General features: G+C 34.1%; 1 protein-coding gene across 1 annotated transcript; it reads right to left on the bottom strand.

Moving 5' to 3' along the window:
- Positions 1-616: 616 nt before the first annotated feature.
- LOC134855317 (uncharacterized aarF domain-containing protein kinase 5-like) lies at positions 617-23,018 on the bottom strand. Its single transcript, XM_063871813.1, has 10 exons — positions 22,812-23,018; positions 22,193-22,281; positions 21,160-21,299; positions 20,395-20,563; positions 8,297-8,422; positions 7,567-7,689; positions 6,845-7,065; positions 5,480-5,648; positions 4,893-5,055; positions 617-950 (listed from the first exon to the last, which is right to left on the bottom strand). Exons 1-10 carry the CDS (start codon positions 23,006-23,008, stop codon positions 734-736), a joined length of 1,614 nt encoding a protein of 537 aa, XP_063727883.1. The 5' UTR covers positions 23,009-23,018; the 3' UTR covers positions 617-733.
- Between the last annotated feature and the right edge of the window lie 562 nt (positions 23,019-23,580).

Raw genomic sequence — 23,580 nt, 5'->3', positions numbered from 1 at the left:
GACAATTGGGAAATAGTCAATCAATGCAAGGAAATGGAAAAAATGACTCGTTTGAAAAAACGTTTCAACATTTTCAACTTCGACGTTCAAAGTGGAAAAAAAACAATTTAAATAGATAAAGTTTTTGAAATGCTAGAAGTCGATCAAGTTTTTCGCAAAATTTATTTGTTTGCTGTTCGATGGGGGAGTTTGACTTCCTTTTAGCCAAGGAAATGAACTGAACATAACAAGAATCAAACCGTGAAAAATTTAAATTGAGCGTGAACAAATTGTTAGACTTTCCCGCAAATATAAAAATATTCACAGACAGGAAAAAGTTGTCTCACTAAGAAAAGATCATAAAACACAAACACTAAAAGATCAAAAAATGAAACTTATTTTAATGAAGTTCCACCACTCCCCCTCCCACCTTTCAATTTCAGTGTTGAAAAACCACTTTAACGTTGTCATAATGCTATGAAACTTGACATGGGGAGTGAACATATTTGTTCTTCATACCTTAAAACGTAATATCACACGTTTAGCCATAATGACACGTAAAAAAATTATTAAAAAAATGAAAGGTGGGTGAAAGTGGACAAGAGCCTACAGCTTGATAAATTTTTGATGAAAACAGCTTGTTAAAGTTATTAATTCATAATTCTTCGTTCCTGATAAAGGTGAACAACGTCCAATACTTTCATTATCTTTTCAAGTCTTTTTAGAATAAAAGTAAAACAATTTAGCAAGTTTTCTACAGTAAAACAGATTTCTTCTCAACTTCCAAATTCAGATTCGAAAACTTGGAAAACAGCGGAATTCCTGTCCTTGAAAGTGTGAAGAAAATACCGAGCAGTGTTTTGTGCAGCATTTCTTTGGCGTCCATGAGAAAAAGTCGATACTGGATCCTCAGATATTCTCTGTAGTTTGACCAACTATTCTTGACCGTGCAGCTAGTCATGATTCGATACCTAAAAAAAGGAAAATTGATTGTTTTTCCGACCATCATCGTTTAAACTGTTCTTTAATTAAAAAAATGAGGCAATCATGATAGAAAAATGTAAAAAAATTGTAAAACCGATTATACAAATAAAATAAATTGAATCACAAGTATTACTATCCATACATATACTTACATTAGAATAATTGAGCAATTGAGAGTAAAAAACCAAGCCTTGATAACTTCTTCTGACATTTTGACATTTTAGTAATAACATCTTACCAGTACATTTTAAACTATAATATTGCAATATGACTACTCGAAAACCGAAAAACAAATAACTACCAAATATTTCATCAGAGAGTATTTTCTCACCAAATAATACTGTCTATCAAAATGGAGGGGGGGGGGGACAAAATATTGCAACAGCAACATAATTTTGAAAAAACCTGGTCTCAGTACTTCTGGCCATTTCATTCATAAATACAATAAATAGACTTATCAAATTTGTGCCAGAGCCCTCCAATTGAATTAAAGCTGGCAAATGTCAAATTCAAAAATGACGAGAAAATAAATATCAATCAAACTTCATCGTTTTCAAACAATGATCAGTTCACGGAGTTTTGCTCTTTCAGTTTGTCTCTTTCACCGTTTAAATGTCACTTCATATATTAGTTGAGTTATTAAAGCATAGTTGACTGAAGTTTTACCGAAGATCTTCAAATTTAGTCAACAATGTCAAAAAATTATGCTCCGATTATATTTGTGCTGTTGCTCATTAACTGTTGCTGTTTTTTCACACCTGGCTTCGGCCGAAAATTGACAGATCAAAAACTACCCAGTGTTTATCTCCATGCCTTGAATTTGGGCAGATTGCGTGAAACTTCACCAGAGACGGACAAAAAAGAAGCTGAGAAGAAAAGGCAAGTAAATGATGGCCAACAAAAATTATCTCATTTGAAATTTTAGAGCAAAAAAAAAAACAAAAACTACGTAAAGGCGTATATTTTTTTAAGATTATTTCACAAAAAATAGAGACAAATCTTCGTCACTCTGTCAGAAGTCAATCTGATTTTCCAGCCAGTTCTTTATTCAAGTGAATTTTCAGGCGGGTAATTTTTTGCTATTCATTTATCGAACTTTGTCGTTTTTAATTTCTGTTTAAAAATCATAAAACTATGAGAACTTTTAAAACTAAAGCGGATACTAAATTTTCCTAAGTAATTACATAGACGTTGTTAAATATTGACCAATAGTTACAAATTTCTATCGTGTAATTTAATTATTCCAGACTCTTTGCTAGATTTAAACAGGACTGCTCGTATCAGGGCGAAGCCTTGAATAATCCGACTGCCTTGTAAGGTCTATGGAGCAAAAATAACATGAAAAAATTAAATGTAATAAAATAAAAGAAATTTTTTTTCTTAATTTGAGATTTTTTGTGCAAATCATCCCCCCATACGCCATAAAAAGTACAAAATGATAGATTTTGCGCATAGCAACAAATCACTTATGGCAAATAAGCTTCCTTCGACAAATTTGCAACGATTTTTAGGAAGGATTAAATCTCCGCTTACGCGTAATAGCACGAAATATGTCCCAAATTGGCCAAAATGGCAATCTTTAAACCCCAAAACTTTACAAAAAATGATCACAAATGAAATATCTTTTCAAAATTAGGCCAAAAAATACCTTTTGAATGATTTTTAAAAATTCAATCAAAAATTGTTAGCTAAGAAGTCGAAATTGGTCTGAAGAAAAAAAACACCCCGAGCACAAATATTCTGTTAGTTTCGCCGTGAATAAGAAGTGTTGTAAAAAGACCTGCTCACCCAAGTAGTGAATACATGGGAATAATTCAAGTTGTATATACGTATAAGTTCGGACAGACATAATTCAATAAACTGATCAATTAAACAAATTCTGAGCAATTTGCATGCTAAAATAACCTTTCAGACACAAGTCATCTGTCGAGCGTGACCGTTACAACAAAAATGCATTTTAATCCGCTACTTTTTTTTGCTCCTATCTGTGTAAGGAGAATTAAAAGAATCGGAACAGACAAACATAATTAAATAGAGCAAATTATCAATTTCAATAAAAAAAATTTGCATGCCAACGCTAGTTTTTCCTTTCAGACAAAGTAATCAATTGAAAATTCAAAAAATTGCGACACAGAATCAAAGCTGCAATTCGCAAACACGAGCGACAAAAATAGCTCTTAAACGGTAAACATAGCCAATCGAAGATTGGAAAAGAGTAATGAACGCAAGTAAACATAAAAAAACACTGACTTTCTTGAAAAAAAAAAACTCAACTTTCGAACTTCAAAGAAAAAAAAACAGATGCCCTTTAAGCTCTTTGAATTTCTAAAAATTTATGATGGGTGCTTTTCTGATAACATGAAGTCAAGTAGAGAAAATTAGATCAATATGTAAAGTTTTTATTCCGCTGGAAATCTAAAAATTAAATTCCACTTTCGAAACTAGAAATCATTCACGTTTTTGTTTCGCGCCATTCCCACGTTCGTATTAGGAGAATGCTATTTCTGTCACTTTCCGCAGATGAATTTCAAATGAACTCAAAAAGTGTATATATACCTAAGTGCATTCATAAATGCAGCAATATGTATGAATGCACATCTGGAGTTATTAAAGACTTTTAGGACATTTCCTGAAAAAAAAAACAAAACCTGCAAGACCGATATAAGAGTCTTCACTGCGTTCATTACTCTTAAAAATCGAAAAAATGAAAAAAAAAATTAAGAAAAACAAAAGTTTCTCTATGAGCCAAAAACGAAACGCCTCGTCCTCGCATTTGCGCCATGCTCACTTAAAAAAGCGCAATTCATATCCACCCACCAATAAAGTAGATAGAACAGACGCTATGAAATTGCGAATGCAAAAAGGCCACCAAATGAGTTCTTTTTGAAGCTGGGTTAGAAAAAAGTGGATTCGCAAAGTTGTGTAAATATGATAAAACGGCAAAGAAATTCAAATTTGTTCCATCTACTCGAATAATTTTCTTGAAACTCTTTATATTTGAACAGAAAGATGGAGGATTGCAAACAAAAGTGCAAAAATGTGTCAGGCAACAGACATCGTTACAAATGCTCGGTGGAGTGTATGAAACAAATATCAGGAAAGAAGTTGTTAAGACTAACGCGTGAACACGGGCAACAAATCTAGAGACAACACATGGACAACAAGAAGACAAGAATGCATGGAATATGTACTACTGCAGAAAAAAATTGTCTGAGGATATTTATAACAGTTCAAACAATAAATTTTCCTAAAATATTTTTTAATACTTCTGTTTATTAAATTGAGCGATTAAGAAAAATCTTTAGCTAAACAGTAAATCCTTAATGCTTTTCAGACCCACCGTAAGTGTTGTGGTGGACTGACCAAACCCATTTTAAAACTATTTTAAAAATCAGTACAAACCCAAAATACTATTCGTATAACAATTTTTGCAAACACTTAAATCAACATACCCGACTGACAGTTGGAAAAGAGTAATAAACACAAGAAAACAGAATAAGATACTGACTCAATGTTTGAAAAAACTTCAGATTGCCAAATTTGATGTAAAAATATCTGCCCTTTAAGCTGTTTGAATTTCACAAACAATTTCAGACTGGCGCATTTTTGATTAAAATAACCTAATTTGAAAAACTGGATCATTAGGCAAAATTTAGGCATCAGAGTAATCTGAAAACTAAATTCTATTTTCGAGATAAGTCGATCACATTTTCGTAATTCTTACAATTTTGTTGTTCGAATGTGGAGTTTACTTTCCTTTTAACAAAGGAAAGAAAGTCAATTTAAACAGAAATCAAAAGTCAAACTGCGGAAAAAAATAATTGAGCGTGAACAAATTTTAGACTTCTTTCTTATAAAAGCACAAAAAAATCTTCAAGACCTGAATTACGCTCATTACCTTTAATATTTACTAATAAAGTAAAACTTGCCTGTTAACTGGTTCCCCGTGCGTCTGTACTATTGATCTGATAGTGTTGATATTTCTGATAACTAGAAGAAGCGATAAAGGCACTGCTCTCAATACTGCCATCACTTTATTGAAGTGGTCTTTCACAAAGCCACTCATGTGTGCAAAGTCACTTTGGTCCATGGCTGAAAACAAATTGAAAGTTGCAATTTAGGAACAGTGACCGTTTCCGTTAAAAAAGCCTAAAAATGACGATAAAATATTAAAGCATACGTTAAGCCTCCATAGATTAAACCTCCAAAAAAAAACTTTTTTTTCAATATACCTCCATATTTACAGTCCCACTTTTTGGAAAAGCCTTCTTTGTGTGCATCAAACTATATTTTGCTAATACTTTTAAATTGATTGCACAATTTTGAATTCTCACTTTTCAAGAAATAGGCAAAACCTCAACCACATTGCGCTTTTTTGCTGTAAATAAAAACTTGAGAAGACAAATTTTTTAAACAAAAACTTAAAATAACAAATAGTACAGCATTAAACAGTTTGTAAAGCTTTACAGTTTTTGCACGAACAGCAGAAGTCTAATTTATGAATAAGCAAACTCACTTTTGAAGTATGTGGCAAATGGCACATTGACATACCAGGGCCTCTGGATGAGAATGGCGGCCAGAATGGCAGTGTCGTGCAGTCCACTCACCCCCAGTTCAGAAGCATCTCGCAACATACTACTCTGCTCATCTAGGATCATCGATTTCCAGAAGTTGCCCAGCTTCTTCTGTGGAAAATGAACAGAATTTGTGGACATAAAATAGTATTTGCGAGTTTCTTCTATTGAATAAAAAAATGCTAAAAGAAAACACATTTGAATTTGAATTTAAAAACCGATCATAAGACAGTGAAGCAAAAACACTCGCTCAAAAGTCTTGACAAAAATTACTGATAGGCAAGACCAATTTTGCACTTGGGCTCAAAGTGGATGCCTTAATACAATTTCGTTTTCTGAAATTATCGAAGGAGAACAGTTTGCAGGAATTGCAAAAACCTGATTCAGTCAACTTTTGGGATGTCATTAGAACATATCTAGAAGACTCGTTTTTTGCAGTACAATCTCATTTCATCTGCCACATGCAAGCAATTGACATAATTCGACGTTGATATAAAATAACAAGGATAGCCGGTTGCTGTGCAAATAGCACAGAATGTTCCGACCATATTCATAAAAACTGCAATGTTCTATCAAATTATTACAAGTTCTTCAAATGTTCTTCAAATTATATCGTTTTTTGTACGTGGAAAAATCGACCAATTGTCTTTAAAAAAAGAATAACAAAGAAAAAATGAAAAAACATCTCAAAAAAAATTTCGAAATTTTGTAACTTTTTTAACAATGTTTTCTGAAATTTTGGTTAAGAAATATTCATGCCAGAGAAGTGCCAAATATAGCTATCAAAACTAATTCGCTTTGGTAAAATGAAGTTTTTTCAGCTTAAATGACCAATTTAACAAGTTATCACCACTTTATTTGGTCGAAATAGGACGAAAAATGTTTCACACCGTTTTTTCTCGACAATGAGTATTTTTTTTGGAAAATTTTTGTTGTCGTTCGAATAACGACTGGAAGAGCTTGAATATGATATATCACTCAATCCAGTCCGATTTTTTCGTCGGACCTAATTTTGCGTGGAAAACAAAAAAAAACACCCGAATACAAAGTTCCTGCCCATCTTCAATGGTCGGAACAAAAATTGCGAGTTTCTTCTATTGAAACTAACATAAAATAATGTTGCACTCAAGCTCAAAGTGAATTATAAGAAGCAATTTTTAACAGAAGTTCCAAGGCTAGCAATGCAAGTTTTTGAAATGCTGTCACCAACTTTGACTTGAATCACTCTTTTACATCTTTCTAAAAATACTTGAGTCACAACTCTGGTTTCTGGAATTCGACAACCCTAAAATAGATTCATTATTCACCTGTACGTGTGGCTCCACCCTTTGGTACAAGCCATGATCCAAAATCACCAGCTGGATATCCCCCTTTCCATTAGGGTTCTTCCTCACGAACAAGTTGCCCGGGTGGGGGTCAGCATGGACAAACCCAGACTGGAATATCTGGTATCCGAACACTCGGCACATTCGCTCGCATGCTTTTTTAACATCTATTCCGTTCGACTTCATGCCTTCCGCGTCATCAACTGAAATTTTTAATAATAACAATAAGAAACCACACTAAGTTTAAAGCTAAAATAGTCCGTGCAGCAAAGAGCATAGTCCAAACATTTAATCAGAAAAACATAAATCAAAAATAAAACACAAATGATAAAACCTTTCTATTTTGCAAATTTGAATATCTAATTTTCTTTTAGGGTAAAGTTTAGGGTAAATAACGGCATTTTGGCACTCGATCCCAACTTTTGAAGATAAAAAATATGGGCAACGAAATAGTTTTTGGGGAAAAAAGTGACTCATGCCGTCGGCAAAAGCTGGGTAGTAGCAATAAAACATATTCGTTTATAGTTTTTAATAGTTTAACCTGAAATTCATGTTCAAAAGAAGCAATTTTAGAAGCAACATTTATCGACTCAAAAAAAAAACAGTTTTAACTGAGACTCACATTCACGAGCAAAGTTAAAGTTCACTTGTTCAAAATACATCACCGCTGAATCTGTATTGCAATTTACTAAATGTCTGCTCACTTTTGCATGCCTCTATGAATTCAGTCGTGAGCACTCTCTTCGAAGTGTATTCCCAGTGTACTTTGGGCACATGTACATAATCGAACCCTTTTAGATCCTCTGCACACTTCTCGGCATTCCGACCTTCAAACCAGCTACATTCAATCAAGAAACTGATTATTTATAACTAATTTATCACTTTTCCGCTTTTAGAATCAATATGGGCCTTCAAACCAGCCAATGTCAATGTATAAATTAGCAAAATACATTTTTTTAAATATTTAAATATAGAGTATTTTCAATAAATGATATCCGTTTTATGAGAAACAATCTAGACCCTTTCCCATTCCTTTCAGAAAGTTCAAAAACCATAATTCAACATAATTCCTCTGTAACACACTTTTACCACATCGAAAATTTGTTTTTGACCGACTGAACATTATATGAGCGTACAAAAAACTGTTTTTGACACGGTAGCTGTTTTTTGACAAATTTGGACTTTAAGCCTTTTAGAAGAGCTCGGACAATAAATTGAGTTGAATTACCTGAAAGAAAATATTTATTTAATAATAAAATAATTGTTTTCCTTAAGGTAATTCAACCAAAATTTTATTCATGACATTTTTTAGAAAATCCGTAACACATTCTGAGCTCATGTGAAAGAGTTTTTTAAAGAAACGCTTCAGAATTATTATTTTCCCCCCAAAAAATTAAACGACATGAACATAGTTGGTATTTATTTGTTGTGTGCCTTCGTTGATGAAGTCCAACTCCTGTTTGAGAGTGTCGCAGAGCTCAATCACAGCCCACTTGAAGTTGAAGCCAGGGAACACATACTCTGCGATGTCCATCAGAAACTTAATGGTCCAAATGTCACCTGACACAAATCAAAATCATGTTAGAACAAAGTAATATAATAGCAGAACTTCTGTTTTAGTTAACCAACTAGAGGCCTAACCTGGAGGTTAATTATTTAAGGTTAACTAAGCTATGGCTGTGCGCTCAATTGTGAGCTCTATCTTACAAGAGCTCACATTGTAAATGCTGGGCTCCATCACTACCGATGCGCCAAAACGGAAGAACCTCCTATAAACTCTAACAATTTTTTCACAAGATTGAAGAATACGCAGCCCACAAAACCGCAATTAATCGTTAATTTGGTTTCACAAAATGCTAACATAGAATTAATTAGAGCAGCCGGTAACTGATCAAGTAGCACAGAATGTTCCGACCATATTCTTGAAAAAAAAACTACAGAAAAGTTTTCATTTTAAAATTTGTCGTTTTGTTTTGTGCGTGGTTTGTTAAAAACATCGGAAGAAATCCTATAACTTAAGCATATTCAAAATTGTTCTCAAAATTGGCGAGATGGATATTAGTTTAGGTCGAAAAATGGCCCAAAAAACAAACAAAAAATGTAGTTTTTTAAAAAGAACTTAGGTTTTTTTGATTCCCAAAATTGCGCTAAACTACTATAAAAGCTAATTTTACTAGAATAAATTTAAAGTTTCGGGGCTTGATAGAATTTTCATGGGTTATCCTCCTTCTACACAAAGCCTATTTTACGCCCGCTCGCTCGCTTTATTCGCTCGAAATTAGAATAAACACAAAAAATTTAAACCGGGTTTTCTAGACAGAGAAAAAACTTTTGAATTTTAAATGCCGTTTTAATTACGACTGAAAGGGCTTTAATTTGATATATCACTCGACCCTTTCCGATGATTATTTGTGTTACCTGATTTTTAGTGCAGAAAGAACAAAAGAAAAACTCCCGAATACAGAGTTCCTCCCCATTTTCAATGATCGGAACAAAAATACTGAGCAAATTTCTCGACATAGAAATATACCTTTTTTCGGATTCGGAACACGACAGAAAAGAAAATCAAAAGATGCAAAGCTCTACGAACACAAGCAAGAAACGATAGAAGAAACTGAAAAAAAAATCGATAAAAATGTTTTAAAAATACGAAAATATGCTTGAAAGATTATCAACTGGCAAAATCATCAAAGTGAAAAATTAAATTGAGTCTAGCGGCAAAATGATTGCAATTACCTAGCTTCACTAAAATTAGTTTGTTAGGATTATTAGAACTCTTTAAAATTAGGTAAAATTTTGTAAGGAAACGCGCTCGCTCGCACGTAAATCATCATTGTTAAGTGCACAAAATCACACAAAATTTTAATTTAGTCTCCTTTAAAGCCTTCCTGATTGGTATGCTGATTTGATTTTGGATAGTGGAAAATACAAAAAATTTATATATAAATGCACAAAATCCATCTATGGAGGAAGTTCTTGAGAGCCACGAGCAATATGTCAACTTTTTAACAAGTTCTCATGGGCACTAAAATTGTTACATTCTATCTCGAGGCACGCGTAAAGTGTTTTCCATTTTCGTGGTTTTGAAAATTTCGAGCGGTGAAAATCCACGCTGTTGCATTAATGTTTCTTTTCATAACTTAGCACTGCCAAGGTAAAAAAGAAGATTAAAATTCCCAGTTTTTTGAGTATCCCTTTCTTCATCATTTTGACTCATCCAGGGGGTTGCATAGAATTGAATTAGTCTGGCGAAACAAATGGCCAATTTACTTCACACCGAGTTAAATTTTTCGGACTCTAAATCATCAATGAAAACAATTCAGTGAAACTACAAAAGATTGTTCTGTTGAAGTTGTTTGCTATAGCAATATTATCTCTCAGTATTGTCTCTCCAGTTTATGGAGTAACAGCAGAAAGTTTTCGAGCAAAATTTTCTCAAAGAGTTTTTAATTAAACTTTTCAAGTTAAAGAAGAATTAATATCTTTCAATACTTAATCGACGCCATGCTGTATAATTTACATGCATAATTTCCATGTAATACACCCCCTCCCCCACTACTTGTATTAAACCTTCTTAGAGAAAAAAGACGAAACTCTCAAATCTAATACGCTTAAAATTTCAGCTGATGAATCAATTAAAATTATTTTCCTTAAATGATTTAGGGGGAGGATGTTAATTTTACCCAATACAGCAAATGCGTGTTTAGTTTACGTCATTAAGACATTCTAGCAAAATTGAGTAGGTCATTCACTCGTAAACAATTACGTCGCACTGAAAGGTCTTCAATAAATTTCATTCTAAATATCACTTTTATGTTATATTTGCGCCCAGTAATTAGAGAAAAGTCATGAACTTCTTTAAATTTTCATTACACTTACTTGCAATTAGCAAGTGTTTTAAAGATATTGAGGCGATCTTCAAACTAAGTAAAATTAGATCTTTCATACTAAACAAAGAGTAGAATATCACAAAAATTTCAGCATAGTTAAAACTTCTCTTTACGATTGTTTCGGGAAAAAATGAAATTTGTTACAGTCCAGTTATTTTTACTTTTAAGTATTTTATTTGTTTATGCAATCAGGCCATCAAACAATCGAATTAATTTGGCGCGTATGTTAGAAAGTCAGTGGATATCAAAACGACCCAAATACTATGAAGGTCATAAAAGAGAAAATACGACCGAACACAAGAATGAGATTATGGAACTACTAGAGACTTTATTTTGATTTAGTTGACTGCAGATAGCAATTTAATTTGACTATTTTCAAATTTTTGTTGCATTTACTATTTTCTGAAGATGAGATTTTTTATGACATTCGTTAGGAGTGTAAAAATGGGAAGAAAGCGATATTTGACGAAAACCAAGAGTAAAGAAACTAGACGAAAATGAAAAAGGAAGAAATTACACGAGAAATTCCTAATTAGATGAAAATTAGTATTTAAATGTAAAATTAGTATTATCCATTGTTACTGTTTAATAGATAATTTTAAAGGGGAGAACAAACGCTCAAAAACAAAAACGCAAAATTTTGGTCAAACAATTTTTTTTAATAAAAAATTTGTGCTGCACTGAATGTTTTTTGGTGAATGTGGTATATCTGATTTGTTTAATAATTATATTCCACTCAAGAGAATTCGGCTTTTATGCCCTTCTACCCGATAATCACCCAATTTCAGCTGTACTGAAGGTTTTCTGTTATAAGAGCAAGTAAGAATACCAAAAAATCTGGACGTTTGAAATAGCGTTCTCAGTCCATATGTAAATTTTTAGAGCCATCTGACATTTCTTAACAAAACTGATGATGGTAAAATTTTCCAGATAATGAATAGACCAAATTAACCTGCCACTCTAGAACATAGCCAACAGAGAGTAGGAAAAAAGATAATGAACGCAAGGAAACAGAAAAAACACTGATCTGTTTTTTCGGAAAAATTTTCGAAATTTCAAAATATAAATATGTAATCCTAAAATCTCTCGGAAATTCGAAACAATTTCTATTGAACGTTTATTGATTAAATTCATTCAGTTTGAAAAAACTGGATCATTAGATAGTTTTTGGGTGGCGTGAATTTAGACGGAACTAATAAAAATGAATTTAGACGTTTAACTTTTTTCTGGAAAACTAGCAATTTGGACAAAAAGCAAAAGGCTCACAAAACGTATTTCTTAAAACAAAATTTTACACAGAAGCGAAGCTTTGCTTCGCAAACACAAGTGAGAACACGACAAAAAGCATCTTTATTAAGTGCAAAAAGAAAAATATAAAATAAGCCACGAATTAGCAAAAAATCGGTTATGTCCAAGATTCGAAACTGCGACCTAGAGACCACACACGGAAGCTTCTTAGCAGATAGAAGATTAAACATTAGCCACAAAAAAAGCAGAGAACAAATACTATGCAATTTTCGATGCTACAGTGTGAAATTTCAAAAAGTTGAACACTTTTAATCAACAATTTTATTTGCGAGCTAGGTTAGAAAAAAGAAGGTTCGTAACAACACGCCAAGCTGACGCTAGAGTAATTAATACAAAAGAGTATAGAAACTCATTGTATATCGATTTTATTATTATTAAATGATTTACAAACGTTAATCCGAATATTGAAACTTTTTTGAAATGCATAAATTATACACAGAGGCGAAGCGGAGCTTAGCACCACTTGCGATATAACACCATTTGCGATACATGAAAAATGTAGAAAAACCTAGGTGAACCAGAATTATCGTACGTCTCCATGACGGACACCTAGATTCCAGCTGAAGCTACGTGTTTGATAATTTTTGAATTTGCTGTATTGATGCAGGACGAAAAAAAAAGATTTCAAAAATTGGACTTTGACCAAAACCTAAGTTGTTTGTCTACTAAAATATGTAAGAAGATCGGAAGTTTTTTAAGTTTTGTTATTTTCCCAAAGACCTAACATTTTTCAACAAAAAACTAAAGAGTAGCCGCTTCTGCAGGAAAAATCTTTCATGGCTATATTTTTATCTCCAATCGTTTTTTCCGAAGTTCTGCGAGTTTGAAAACAGCCAATATAGCCATGATCTGGACTAATTTATGCGCGATTTGAAGATTATATTCATAATGCTGAAAGCATAAAGCGAATTATTTATGCGTGGCGAAATATCCCGCAAAACAAAATCAGTTTGAGGCTAGTTTAAGAAAAACTTGTTTGAATTGAGGCTAGCTACGGTCGTATTAATTTGGTACGACTAGTAGTTTCACACTTGATCTTCGATATTGTCCAAAATTCATAGTTTTCCAATATTTTCTTTTACCCGAAACTATTAGAGACCAATTAAAGGGCAGTCGGAACATTCAGCTCTGCCCTGTTTTACCAACAATATTGTTTCTGACTTTCGAGTAACGCTAAAACTCTACACTCACAAGCAACAAACGGCAACATGGATTTCTTGACACCTGAGAAAAAAATTAAGACCCTGAAATGAAAATCAACTGAAAAGAATCAACAGAATCGATCGATCGCACTGCCTGCCAAATCACAGGTAGTATTCTACTCCATAAACCGCTGGAGCTATTTTTTTTCTTCTGATTCGCACATATGGCGCTTGAGTACAGCGTATATAGCCCATACTGTTCAATAACGCAAATACAACTAAAAGCGAATCAAGGGATTGTGCTAATGTACTTGTGTAAACATACAGTTTCCTGAAATGTTACCTAGGTATGCATGAATCTCTTCAATCAAAATGAGTTTCTCCGAGTAGCAAAAAAGATTCCAGACATCTCCAGCCCATGATGCGAGAAAAAAAACATACGAATATGCATCCTGCAGACCACGAGTTCAAAACCCCAGCAGTGCCTTCGGTACTATATATTAAGATGACATTTTTAAAGACCTTCATAATCTTTGCAAACCACTTATTCGAAACGATAGAACTAAAAACCAAATTCTAAATTAGAATTGAAAAATTAACAGGAAAGTGATTTGTCACACCACTTAATTTAGTCACATTCAATTTTATTCTTTTCAATTCCAAAATCATTGAAATTGTTTCTGAGCATTCAAACATACCTACAAATCTATCTTGCAGGTCTATGTATTGCATCTTGACCGCGACTTTTTCTCCGCTTTTCAGCTTCGCCTCGAATACTTGGGCAATACTTGCTGCCGCTATAGGCTTCGGGTCGAACGTGGCAAAGATATCGCTGGCTCTCAATACGAATCAGGGTAACCAAAAAAAGTCTCGAACTGAAATTCTTTAACCCAATTCGTATTAGAAATGAAAAGCGAAAATAGAAAAGCCCCAAAAAAACTACCAAAAAAATCAGTGATGAAAAAACAAAAACTGTTTCATATTTTCAATCAAAATTGAGAGCTATAATAGTACTAAAATGGGTAAAGATTGCCTGCATTGCAAATTATCTAACCAAAAAAAAAATCAAAAATAGAATCGACTAATTTTTTCTCAAGAGCAAAGATAATTCCCGATTGACTTCGAAGACGGGATATTCTGGTTGCAAAATGGATACAATATCAGTTCGATTATTTTGTCCAGTAAAATATAATTGTAAATGGAATAATTTTTTCTGTCAGTGTTTAAATATTCTCATCCCTAATTTGGTGACCCTTTTCCGAAATCCTCAGTGAAAATGTCCTCTGTCTCATCTGGAGTGTACGTGAGAGCCATGTCGTTCAGTTTGGACAGAGTGATGATGTAGGCCGGGTTAAGTAGGTGGTTCAGGGCAGCTAGACCTTGTCCGAATTTAATGAACAGACCTCCGTTCTCAATCGCTGCAACACAGATTAACGAATATTCCGACCAGCCGTACACTCAAACAAAAGACTCAAAGAAAAAGAGCCCAAAAACATCGACCTTTACATCTCGCAAGGTTACTATGTCCACCGCGAGTTATTAACAATAACGACCACGACATTTGAAAACCAGAATAGTCTAAGAGGTGCCAAAATGAGCTTGTTGGTAATAGTTTTCAATCAAATACGGGAGAAAAAAGGACTATTAAAATAAAACTGTGAATGGATTGAACCTTATTTCTACGACAAATTAGAAAAAAGGACAAGCAAAAAGAGCCGAGAGTGGATTGGATATTGATAGATTTGTTAATTTTTTTAAAACTTAATTGGTAAGAAAAGAGCAAATATGAGAGACAAAAGTGGAAGCATAAGCGAAGTGGTTGGATTTACTGCTGACCTGTGTCGTGGAAGCGACGTGCAGTTCTCCAATGCAGCTCATCCATAACTGATTTCACTTCAGCTTCAGAGGCAGAGGACAAATGCCACGTACTGAAGCACAACAACAACAACAAGTCATTTACGTGCAGAAACATGGAAAAGAGAGAGACGGACATGGACTAAGATAGATAGAAGAATTACAAATAGAGGCCAAATAACCACCAAAAACTGAGTCACTGATTCAAAATTTACAAAAACAAAAAAGTTTACAGATTTTCAAATCATGAGCCTAGGAATTCAAAACTTCAAACAGGGAACCAAAAATTGTTGCGCAAAGATTAGAGATTATGTCGGAAAAAAAAACTATTTTCGGCAACGGAGAGTTCATTCAATTTCAAACTATAATTTGACTGCATTATCCATGACACATGGTTTAAACTAAGAGACAGCAGAAAGGAAGAGATGAGAAAAGGAAGAGCTAGAGACCTGTATTGGGCGTCAGCTAACACCCTCACTCCCAGATAGACCATCCTGGCAAACCTCCTCACCCCAGACGAGTACACTCTCACTTTCCTCTTCTCTTTCGAGTCTAACAGGAGATGGTAGGAGGAGTACGCTAGAATCGAGGAGCCGGATACTCCCAGGAGGAACTTCCTCGTCCGGGCGAGGCCGAGGGTGTCGCGAGTACTACGGAGGATCATGCTCATGTGACATCTGAAAAGGTTTTAGCAACACTCGACTATTTATTCTAAACTAGCCATTGGTTTTTGAAGCGCATCGTCGTTCGAACCACAATTTGTGAATACAGAAAAGAAGTTGCAGTTCGCAAACACAAGGGAAAAAACCACAAACATCATTGAAAAAAGTACAAACTAATGGAACCAGATTGCGTAAATTATATCCGTTTCAAAACAGAAAAATCAAAGCCTAAAGCCGAAAAAAATTACTCAAAACAAATTTCAATTTTCGAATTAAGAAGAAAAAAATGCACCCCTATAAAGCTCCTTGAATTTCCAGCATCATTTATCAATGAGAGTTTTTGGGATTCGAGTTCTTATCTTTCACTGGAAAACCTCGATACCGAAGCCCACTTTTAAACAATTCATCTCAATTTTTGAATCTCCAAAACTTGTAGAAATTTAGTTATTGACGAACATAATCTACCTTTCATTCAGCTAGAACTTAAAAAGAACGTGAACAGACTTTGCCTCGAAACAAACTGAAGATACACTTGATACCCACAGCAACAAAACTACTTTTGTTATTGATCATGACTTGTCCCGGTTTTTCTATACCATGAAAGATGACTGCAAATAAAACCTCTACCATGCAATATCGTGAACGCTTCTGTGAAAGTAGCACAGAGTTTCCGAACCCCAGTAAGCAATGCAAAAAAATAAACAGTTGGAAAGAAATCATGAACGCAATGAAACAGAAAAAGAACTGAGTTTCAACATCCGAATTTCACGAATAACTAATGTAAATACTTCTTTTGATAAAAATAACCCAAAGAAATCAAAAATAAGTTGTAATAGGAAAAAAAGGTATAAATAAAACTTAAAGTTTTGCAATGTGCCGGAATCCTCACTCGGCCGTCGAGATTAGGAGTCTCACGCCTTCTCATCTGCACCGAGATCTCGTGAAAAATAAACAACTTTAGCTACTAATAAAGCAGCAATTGTAGCGATTTAATTGCCAATGCTATGCAGCAAAAGAAGTTCCATCAAATAAAAAACTTAAACTATTTCAAAGTTCCGAATTTGAACCTTCAACTTAAAAGTTAGGAGTCTCAGGTCCTGACATCTGAGATACTGTCACTTTGAAGCAAACTAACACTAGCCACCGATACAGCAGCAGCTGCTATTATCTATGATTGGCAATATACCACCAAATGAAAACATTAATTTGCGGCTTTTGTTGGGAAAAAGTTTCTTCGTAGTAGAACACTATGATCCACTTGAGTAGAGAAATGCTTAAAATTTCTATCATTCTACAAATCAGATATTATAGAGCAACATAAAAGTGTGATAAGGATTGAGTGCTTTAAAAATCGGCTACGTCTGAGATTCATACCTGCGAACTTGAGATTTAGAGTCTCAGACACTAACCACTCAGTCACGGAAGCTCATTAGCAAATAGAAGATTAAATACTAGTCACAAATAAAGCAGAGAACAGATGCTTTGCAATTTCTACTGCTACAGTGAAATTTCCAAATAAGTGAACACTTTTAATGAACAATAATTAACTATTTAACTAAATTAGAAAAAAAGGTCAGAAAAACACACTAAGCTGACGCCAGTGTAAACAGACCGTCCAAATGGAAAGCTTCAGAACAAAATTTGCATTGCAACTGGATAACGGAAATCGAAGCACTGTAGCTGACCTGACAGAGAGGACCTAATGTTTTGCATCATCAGATCGTAAATAGCCAATAAACTCCATAATGCACGCTAACTACTAAGGTATCTTTGTCAGATCATCAGGCATGCTTCGAGGTTCTATTAAAATCAACTGGAAATGACATTTATTCGATGAAAAAAAATAGGGAAAAGCTGTGAAGCATTTCTCAAACAGGCGATTGCGCGACAAAAAGCAGCATTAAAAGAGAAATAAGAAAATGTGAATAATAAACTTTGAATAAAATTTTTGAAATGTGGCATATTCGAGCCTCCGACCTCATGGTTATGAGGTTCACGTCCTCACAGCTGTGCACCACGGGCCATTGAAAAGCCGCCAACACTAGCCACCAATTAAGCAGCTTCTGATGATAATAAATTGACAAAGCTATGCAGCAAAAATGTCACAAAATATTAAAAACGCACTGCCAAATGCGTCATTAAATGCCCGACCGGTAGATCAAACTGAGACTACGAAATTATTTGAGAATTTGGTTGGAAAAAAAGTAGATTTATACTATTACACTACGCTCACAAATGTAAATAGTCTTTTAATTCAGCAATTATTGTTTTTGTTTTTATGATTCAGATGCTGTTGACAGGTGTTAACGTAACTGGTAGTTGAGATTCCATTGGTATACCTATTGAACAATTATAGTCAACGTTCACCGGTTATAGCAACTATAGCAGCTGCCATTCAAGCAGTGGTTAGATTACATTCATAAAACAGGAAGAAGCAAACTTCATCAAAACTAAAGGGCGAAGTCCTGAATGTTCCGATTGTCCTTCGGATGTTTGAAAAAGACTTAGATTCAACATTTCGAAAATTATATCAAAAAAAGTTTGAAGTCTTACCTCCCCACCCCCACACGAGAAGCAAAGTGATATATTTCGCATCTATAAACACGATATTTAGATTAATTAGCGTTCCTCAAATACTTTTGGTATAAATTATAAGCTGGATTCATTCTCGCACTCACTACTCGCTGCTGAACAATTGGAAGCACCAAGTGCCTCTAATTGACCCCACATTTTCGTGAGTAATTCCAAAATCGAACACCCGAAACTTTATAAAATAAATGTTTTTAACTGAGCACAGGACAGCGATATCTTTCAGATGGTGCGAAAACTTCCGCGCTCTAATTTGATTATTTCCTTACTTTATTCGAAAATCGAAAGAATAAACTAACAACAGCATTCAGGTGCTGTTCAAGTATCACAGGTTTGTTATATTCACATACTGGAAGACATTGTTTTCAATTATTAGGCATTTAACCGGGTTTCCCGAATGACCACTTAACCTGACAGGATAGTTTTGGAGAAAAGTCAAAAAGTTTCCAAAAAATAGTCAAAGCTTCAAAAATTTTCTGCAAGAAAATGGTTGCAGCCATTTATACGGTAGGCTTTCAACAACATGCTGTTTCAATTTAACCCTTAATGCCAAATTTGGCAGGATAGTTATCAACAAATTTTAAAATACTTCCAAAACATGGCCAAAAATTCAAAAAAAACTGACTTTTCCGAGAATCACATCCCTCAGTGTCCAAAAATTGAACCCTAAATTCGATTGAACCCAGAAACTCAAATAATTTCAAAAAAACGGTTTAAAAAATTGACTTTTCCAAGAATCATATCTTTTACTGTTAAAAAATTGGACGTAGCCGCTTATACAGAAGAGGTTCAAGCAACCAGTAAATTTCTCTTGAGCCCATAAACTCAAATTTAGGATAGTTATCGAGAAAAGTTTTTAAAACTGTCAAAAAAAATCAAAATTTTGACTTTTCCGAAGGCTGTAACTTTTCGTGTCAAAATTGTTTTGGCATATTCGCTTTGCAAAGGAGTTTCCCACTACGCGTTCTTTGGATTGTACTCAAAGTCTACGATATGGGAGGGTAGTTGTCGAGAAAAATCAAAAAATTTAAAAACAAGTTTCTCGAGTGCCCGCTAATGCAGGGAAGCTTCCAATTAGCCGTTATCTCTATTGAATTCACATCTCAGATTTGGGAAAGTAATTTTTGAGAAAAAAACAAAAGAAAATCAAAAATATAGGTCAAATATTCACCGACAAAGCAAAAACAGACTAGGGGAGTATGCATGCACACAGGAGAATACGCGATCTTTCCGTTAAAACCACTTTGTTAAAAATCGGTTGGAAAACTATAACTTTTGCAAAAATTTTTTTTCTATAGCGACTCAAAAAAACATTAAAAACCCAATCCCATAAACTTTCATAGTGACTGTTTTTGTCAAACAAGCCTTCTGAGCGACCATGCCAAACAGAACAATCGAATTTTAAATTAGCAACGGAACAAAACTTACGCAGCGAAAACAAAGACGACAATCTTTGAGCAGACACTTATTAAGACGAAAAAAAATTATAAACCCTTTATAAAAAATTTCAAGTCCCCCGAAAAACTATAATAAATAACCCCTTCAACTACCATGAAACAAGACCGAAAAATCAATTTTTACCAGAAAAATTTTTCTATTGCATTCATACTACAAAAAAACAAGGCCGGCCGGAATTCCAACTCCGGCCTTGGGCGCAAAGGCGGCGGCGTTACTTCTATGCCTAGTGCAAACGAAACTGGAAGTTGTTAAGATTCAACAATAACGCAAGTTGAAAATTTGTAAGAAAAGGTGTTTACGGGGAAAAAATTAGTTCCCGATTACCTGACTTTTGCTTTTGCAAGTGTAAAAAAAATTTAAATAAAAGACTGCGGTATATTTCCGAGTGGTCGGAACACTTGAATAAAATTGTAGTATCAAACATTACGGAAAGCGGTGGCGTTATATGGACTCATATTCGCTAGTGTGGGACCCTAAAAAACAAAAAAATGTCCCTCAATTAGAGTAGCTAATTCACAATGATCAGCTGTTCTGTTTTTCGAATATATTGAACTTTATCGTTTTCACCAGTAGATCTGTTACCTATAAGTTTTTTAGCACGAAATCTGTTCACCTCTACGTATATTTACCCGCAAATCTGTCTTGTAAATCAATGAACTGCATCTTCACAGCTACTTTCTCCCCACTGTCTCTCAATCTACCCTCGAATACTTCAGCTATGCTGGCAGACGCTATTGGCTCCCGTTTGAACTCGATGAACATCTGGTTCAGACTTTGGTTGAAGTCTTCCATGAACATCTAATCAGCAAACTGCTTCCAGATATAGTTACCCATGTTTTAAAACGTATACGATTAAGCTATGTTAATCCTGGTGTTATTAAATTTTTCCGGTGCATTTTTGGCTGTTTCAAACCACCTTCGTTTTCTCCAGATTTTAAATCCAAAAAAAACACAAATAAAATTAGGCGGTGTATAATTCGTATTTGCATGAGCCAATAAGATATTTCCGCTTTTAAAACAAGGAACAATTCCCGATGATGTATTTTTGAGAGGCTAAAGAAATTATTATTCGGACATTAATAACTTAAAAATAGTAGGTGGACCTTGAATTCTCGCGAGTGGCCAGATTTCACTCAAATCATAAGTTATTCGACTCCCTTGTTACAAAATTAATTCTGAAAATGAACCCATTTGACAATTTTGAAACCGCTTAAAGATGCTCAATTCAATTAACAATCAGTCTTCTTTTGATTATTTTGTGCTCGAATATATTATGTTTGTTAAAAGCAATATATTTGCGACAAAATTTATGTAGAAAAATCAAACGCTCTTCTAGATTTAAAAAACTATAATGGAAGAGTTGGATTTATAGAATGAAGGATTTTGAAACATACCTGATCTAGGTCGTCTTCTTTTGATACCAAAGCCATATCATTCAGCTGAGATAGTTTTTCAACATATACTGGCGGGAAGACATGATTCATAGAAGCCACTGCTTGGCCAAGTTTGATGTATAGACCTTTATTTTGAAGAGCTGCAAGACAAAATAATTACAAAAACCTTTATAAAACATCAAAAAACTAATTTAACAAAAAAATGTCTTTTGTTAATACCTTAAAGAGCATACCACTACTTGTCATCTCTTTGCGTTTTGTTTCCTCGATTAATGAAGTTTTCATAAGATCGCGCCATCGTCAATGAACTTTATAAGAGAACGTGAACTTTAAGTAGAAAGTGCTTCAACCCTCAGTTAAACAATTTTACTAAGATTCTATTTTACTAGGAATTTTGACCAAGCCATCAATTTTGCTGATTCTTTTGAACAGTATGAAGATATTCATAAACAAAAACTTGATGAAGATAGTTTTCTCACATCCGAGGAAGATACATCAATGGAGAAAAGAAGATAAAAAACAGCCTATTAGGCACTTCTTTCTCGTTTTTCTAACCGAAAGAAGGTCAATTTTCACCAAACAACTTTTTAACGTATTTCCTGAAACTAAATTAAGGAAAGGTACCAAACATTTTGAAGAACCTGTCCTTAGATCGGATCAACCACTTCATCGGATCAACCAGTTCTTTTGTTGGCGTATTTCGACCATTAGCTCAAAACTACTTATGAACATTAAGCCGTTTTTTTGACAATGGACCACATGACTCTTTCAGTTAGTTTTCTGTCTTTTTTCCGGGGGATAAAGAGTAATTTCCGCTCATCAGCTTCCCAAGGAACCCAATAAAAAATTGAAAATTGAACCCATTCACAGGTCGACAAAATTGATTTATTCATTGAAATACCAATTCTGATGGTCTCTATGCAAATTGCCGTATTAACGATTTTTAGGCATCATCATTTAAAATTTCACAAATGGGATATTTAACGGGAAAATTAACTCAAATTGTATCTTTATATTGCCATTCATAACATACCTGCTTTGTAAATCAAATCTGCTGTGCGCTCGTGGAATTTTTCCAGTTCTAAGTTGTAGGCTTCTGTTCCTTCTGACAGTTTAATCACACTGAAAAAAACGGTCAATCTCACCTTATGAAAATGGAATAGATTGTAGCTAGAACGATTGCAATTTTGTTAGAAAAAAATACTATTAACGTCATTGAAAATTCATTTTTGAAAAAAAAACTACCTGTTTTAATTTGGGTAACTATTTTGAACGATATAAAATGTTTCTTTTTTCTTTCATGGAAGTCCTTTCGATCTAAGTGAAATTCGAGGTTCCTAACCCAGATCGTCCTAAAATTTGATATCATGACTTTACACCTAACGTCAATTCACCACTCAGCGTTTCAACTTCAATATTTCCAATTTTTGGGCCAGTTTCTTCATTCCAACTTAAATTAATCAAAAATTAAGTTTTTGATCGCACAAAAATTATTTTTGTTTCAAAGAAAAATTCAATTTTTGATCGCCCTTTGCGTTTTCAAATTTAATTGTCATACTTTTAAAAATACATTTTATGGCCTAGGTTTCAATGAATGATTGAAAAATTATTATGAAACTTCATTCAAAAGAACATTTCTTGTGTGACCTTACTTCTTTCTATAATCCCTCTTAATTGTCATCCCACCAAAAGACAGCAGCAAAAATCGTCCAATACCAGCTTTGTTGGTATGGAATTTTCTTTTCTGCTGTTTGTTCAAGGCCCCGTAATACACTACAGTGCCCGAGAAAAATGAAGTGTAGATCAGAAAACGCAGTTTGGACCCACCAAAGAGATGCAGACTCGTCATTTTAGTCAATCAATCTGAAAACGGGTGATTTAAGAGGTAAAAGATTTGTACTGAGTTTTTAGAACGAGGATCAGAATTACCTTATAAGAGCAACAACGACAGTCGGGAGCCGTGTAAGTAGCACAGAATGTTTCGCACACAGGAAAGCTGCAAAAAAACTAAAAGAAATTGTTTGTTTCGTCAATTTCGGATTTTCAAAAAATTTCGAGCTCACCTAGAAAATTCTGCACCGCAGGCGAGTTTGTGCGTAAAAACATACAAAATCAATATTTTGGGCATTTTGGAATATTTCAACCAAAAATCGCATTTTTTGGCGGGCGTTCACCTCTCAAATTTAGTGCGTATTGGCGACAAAGGAGCATTTGAAATCAGAGAGTTGTAATCTAAAAAAAAGACGCCGAGGGGTGGTAATGGTGTCGAGCACAAGCCACCACCGATCCCCTTCTAAAAACGCTAATGATCAATCTAGCAGTAGATTGGTCTAAATAACAAAACGTTTCTCGATTCTGCAACAAATTACAAACTTTTGTAAAATAATATTTTTGGAACCCGATTCACGATGCACGGGCCTT

Source organism: Symsagittifera roscoffensis, chromosome 10 (assembly GCF_963678635.1).
Source record: "Symsagittifera roscoffensis chromosome 10, txSymRosc1.1, whole genome shotgun sequence".
Taxonomy (NCBI): Eukaryota; Metazoa; Xenacoelomorpha; order Acoela; family Convolutidae; genus Symsagittifera; species Symsagittifera roscoffensis.
The sequence above is the reverse complement of the archived record's forward strand: the minus strand, read 5'-3'. Positions and strand labels throughout refer to the sequence as shown.

What these genes read in the sequence shown, in the direction of transcription:
- LOC134855317 (XM_063871813.1), bottom strand. Translation starts at nt 23,008, where the DNA reads ATGACGAGTCTGCATCTCTTTGGTGGGTCCAAACTGCGTTTTCTGATC. An exon ending in ATTCATAGAGGCATGCAAAA is followed by an intron (nt 7,066 to 7,566) that starts GTGAGCAGACAT and finishes TAAAAATTTCAG; the next exon opens with TTGATGACGCGGAAGGCATG. An exon ending in ATTTGCCACATACTTCAAAA is followed by an intron (nt 5,056 to 5,479) that starts GTGAGTTTGCTT and finishes ATTTGTTTTCAG; the next exon opens with CCATGGACCAAAGTGACTTT.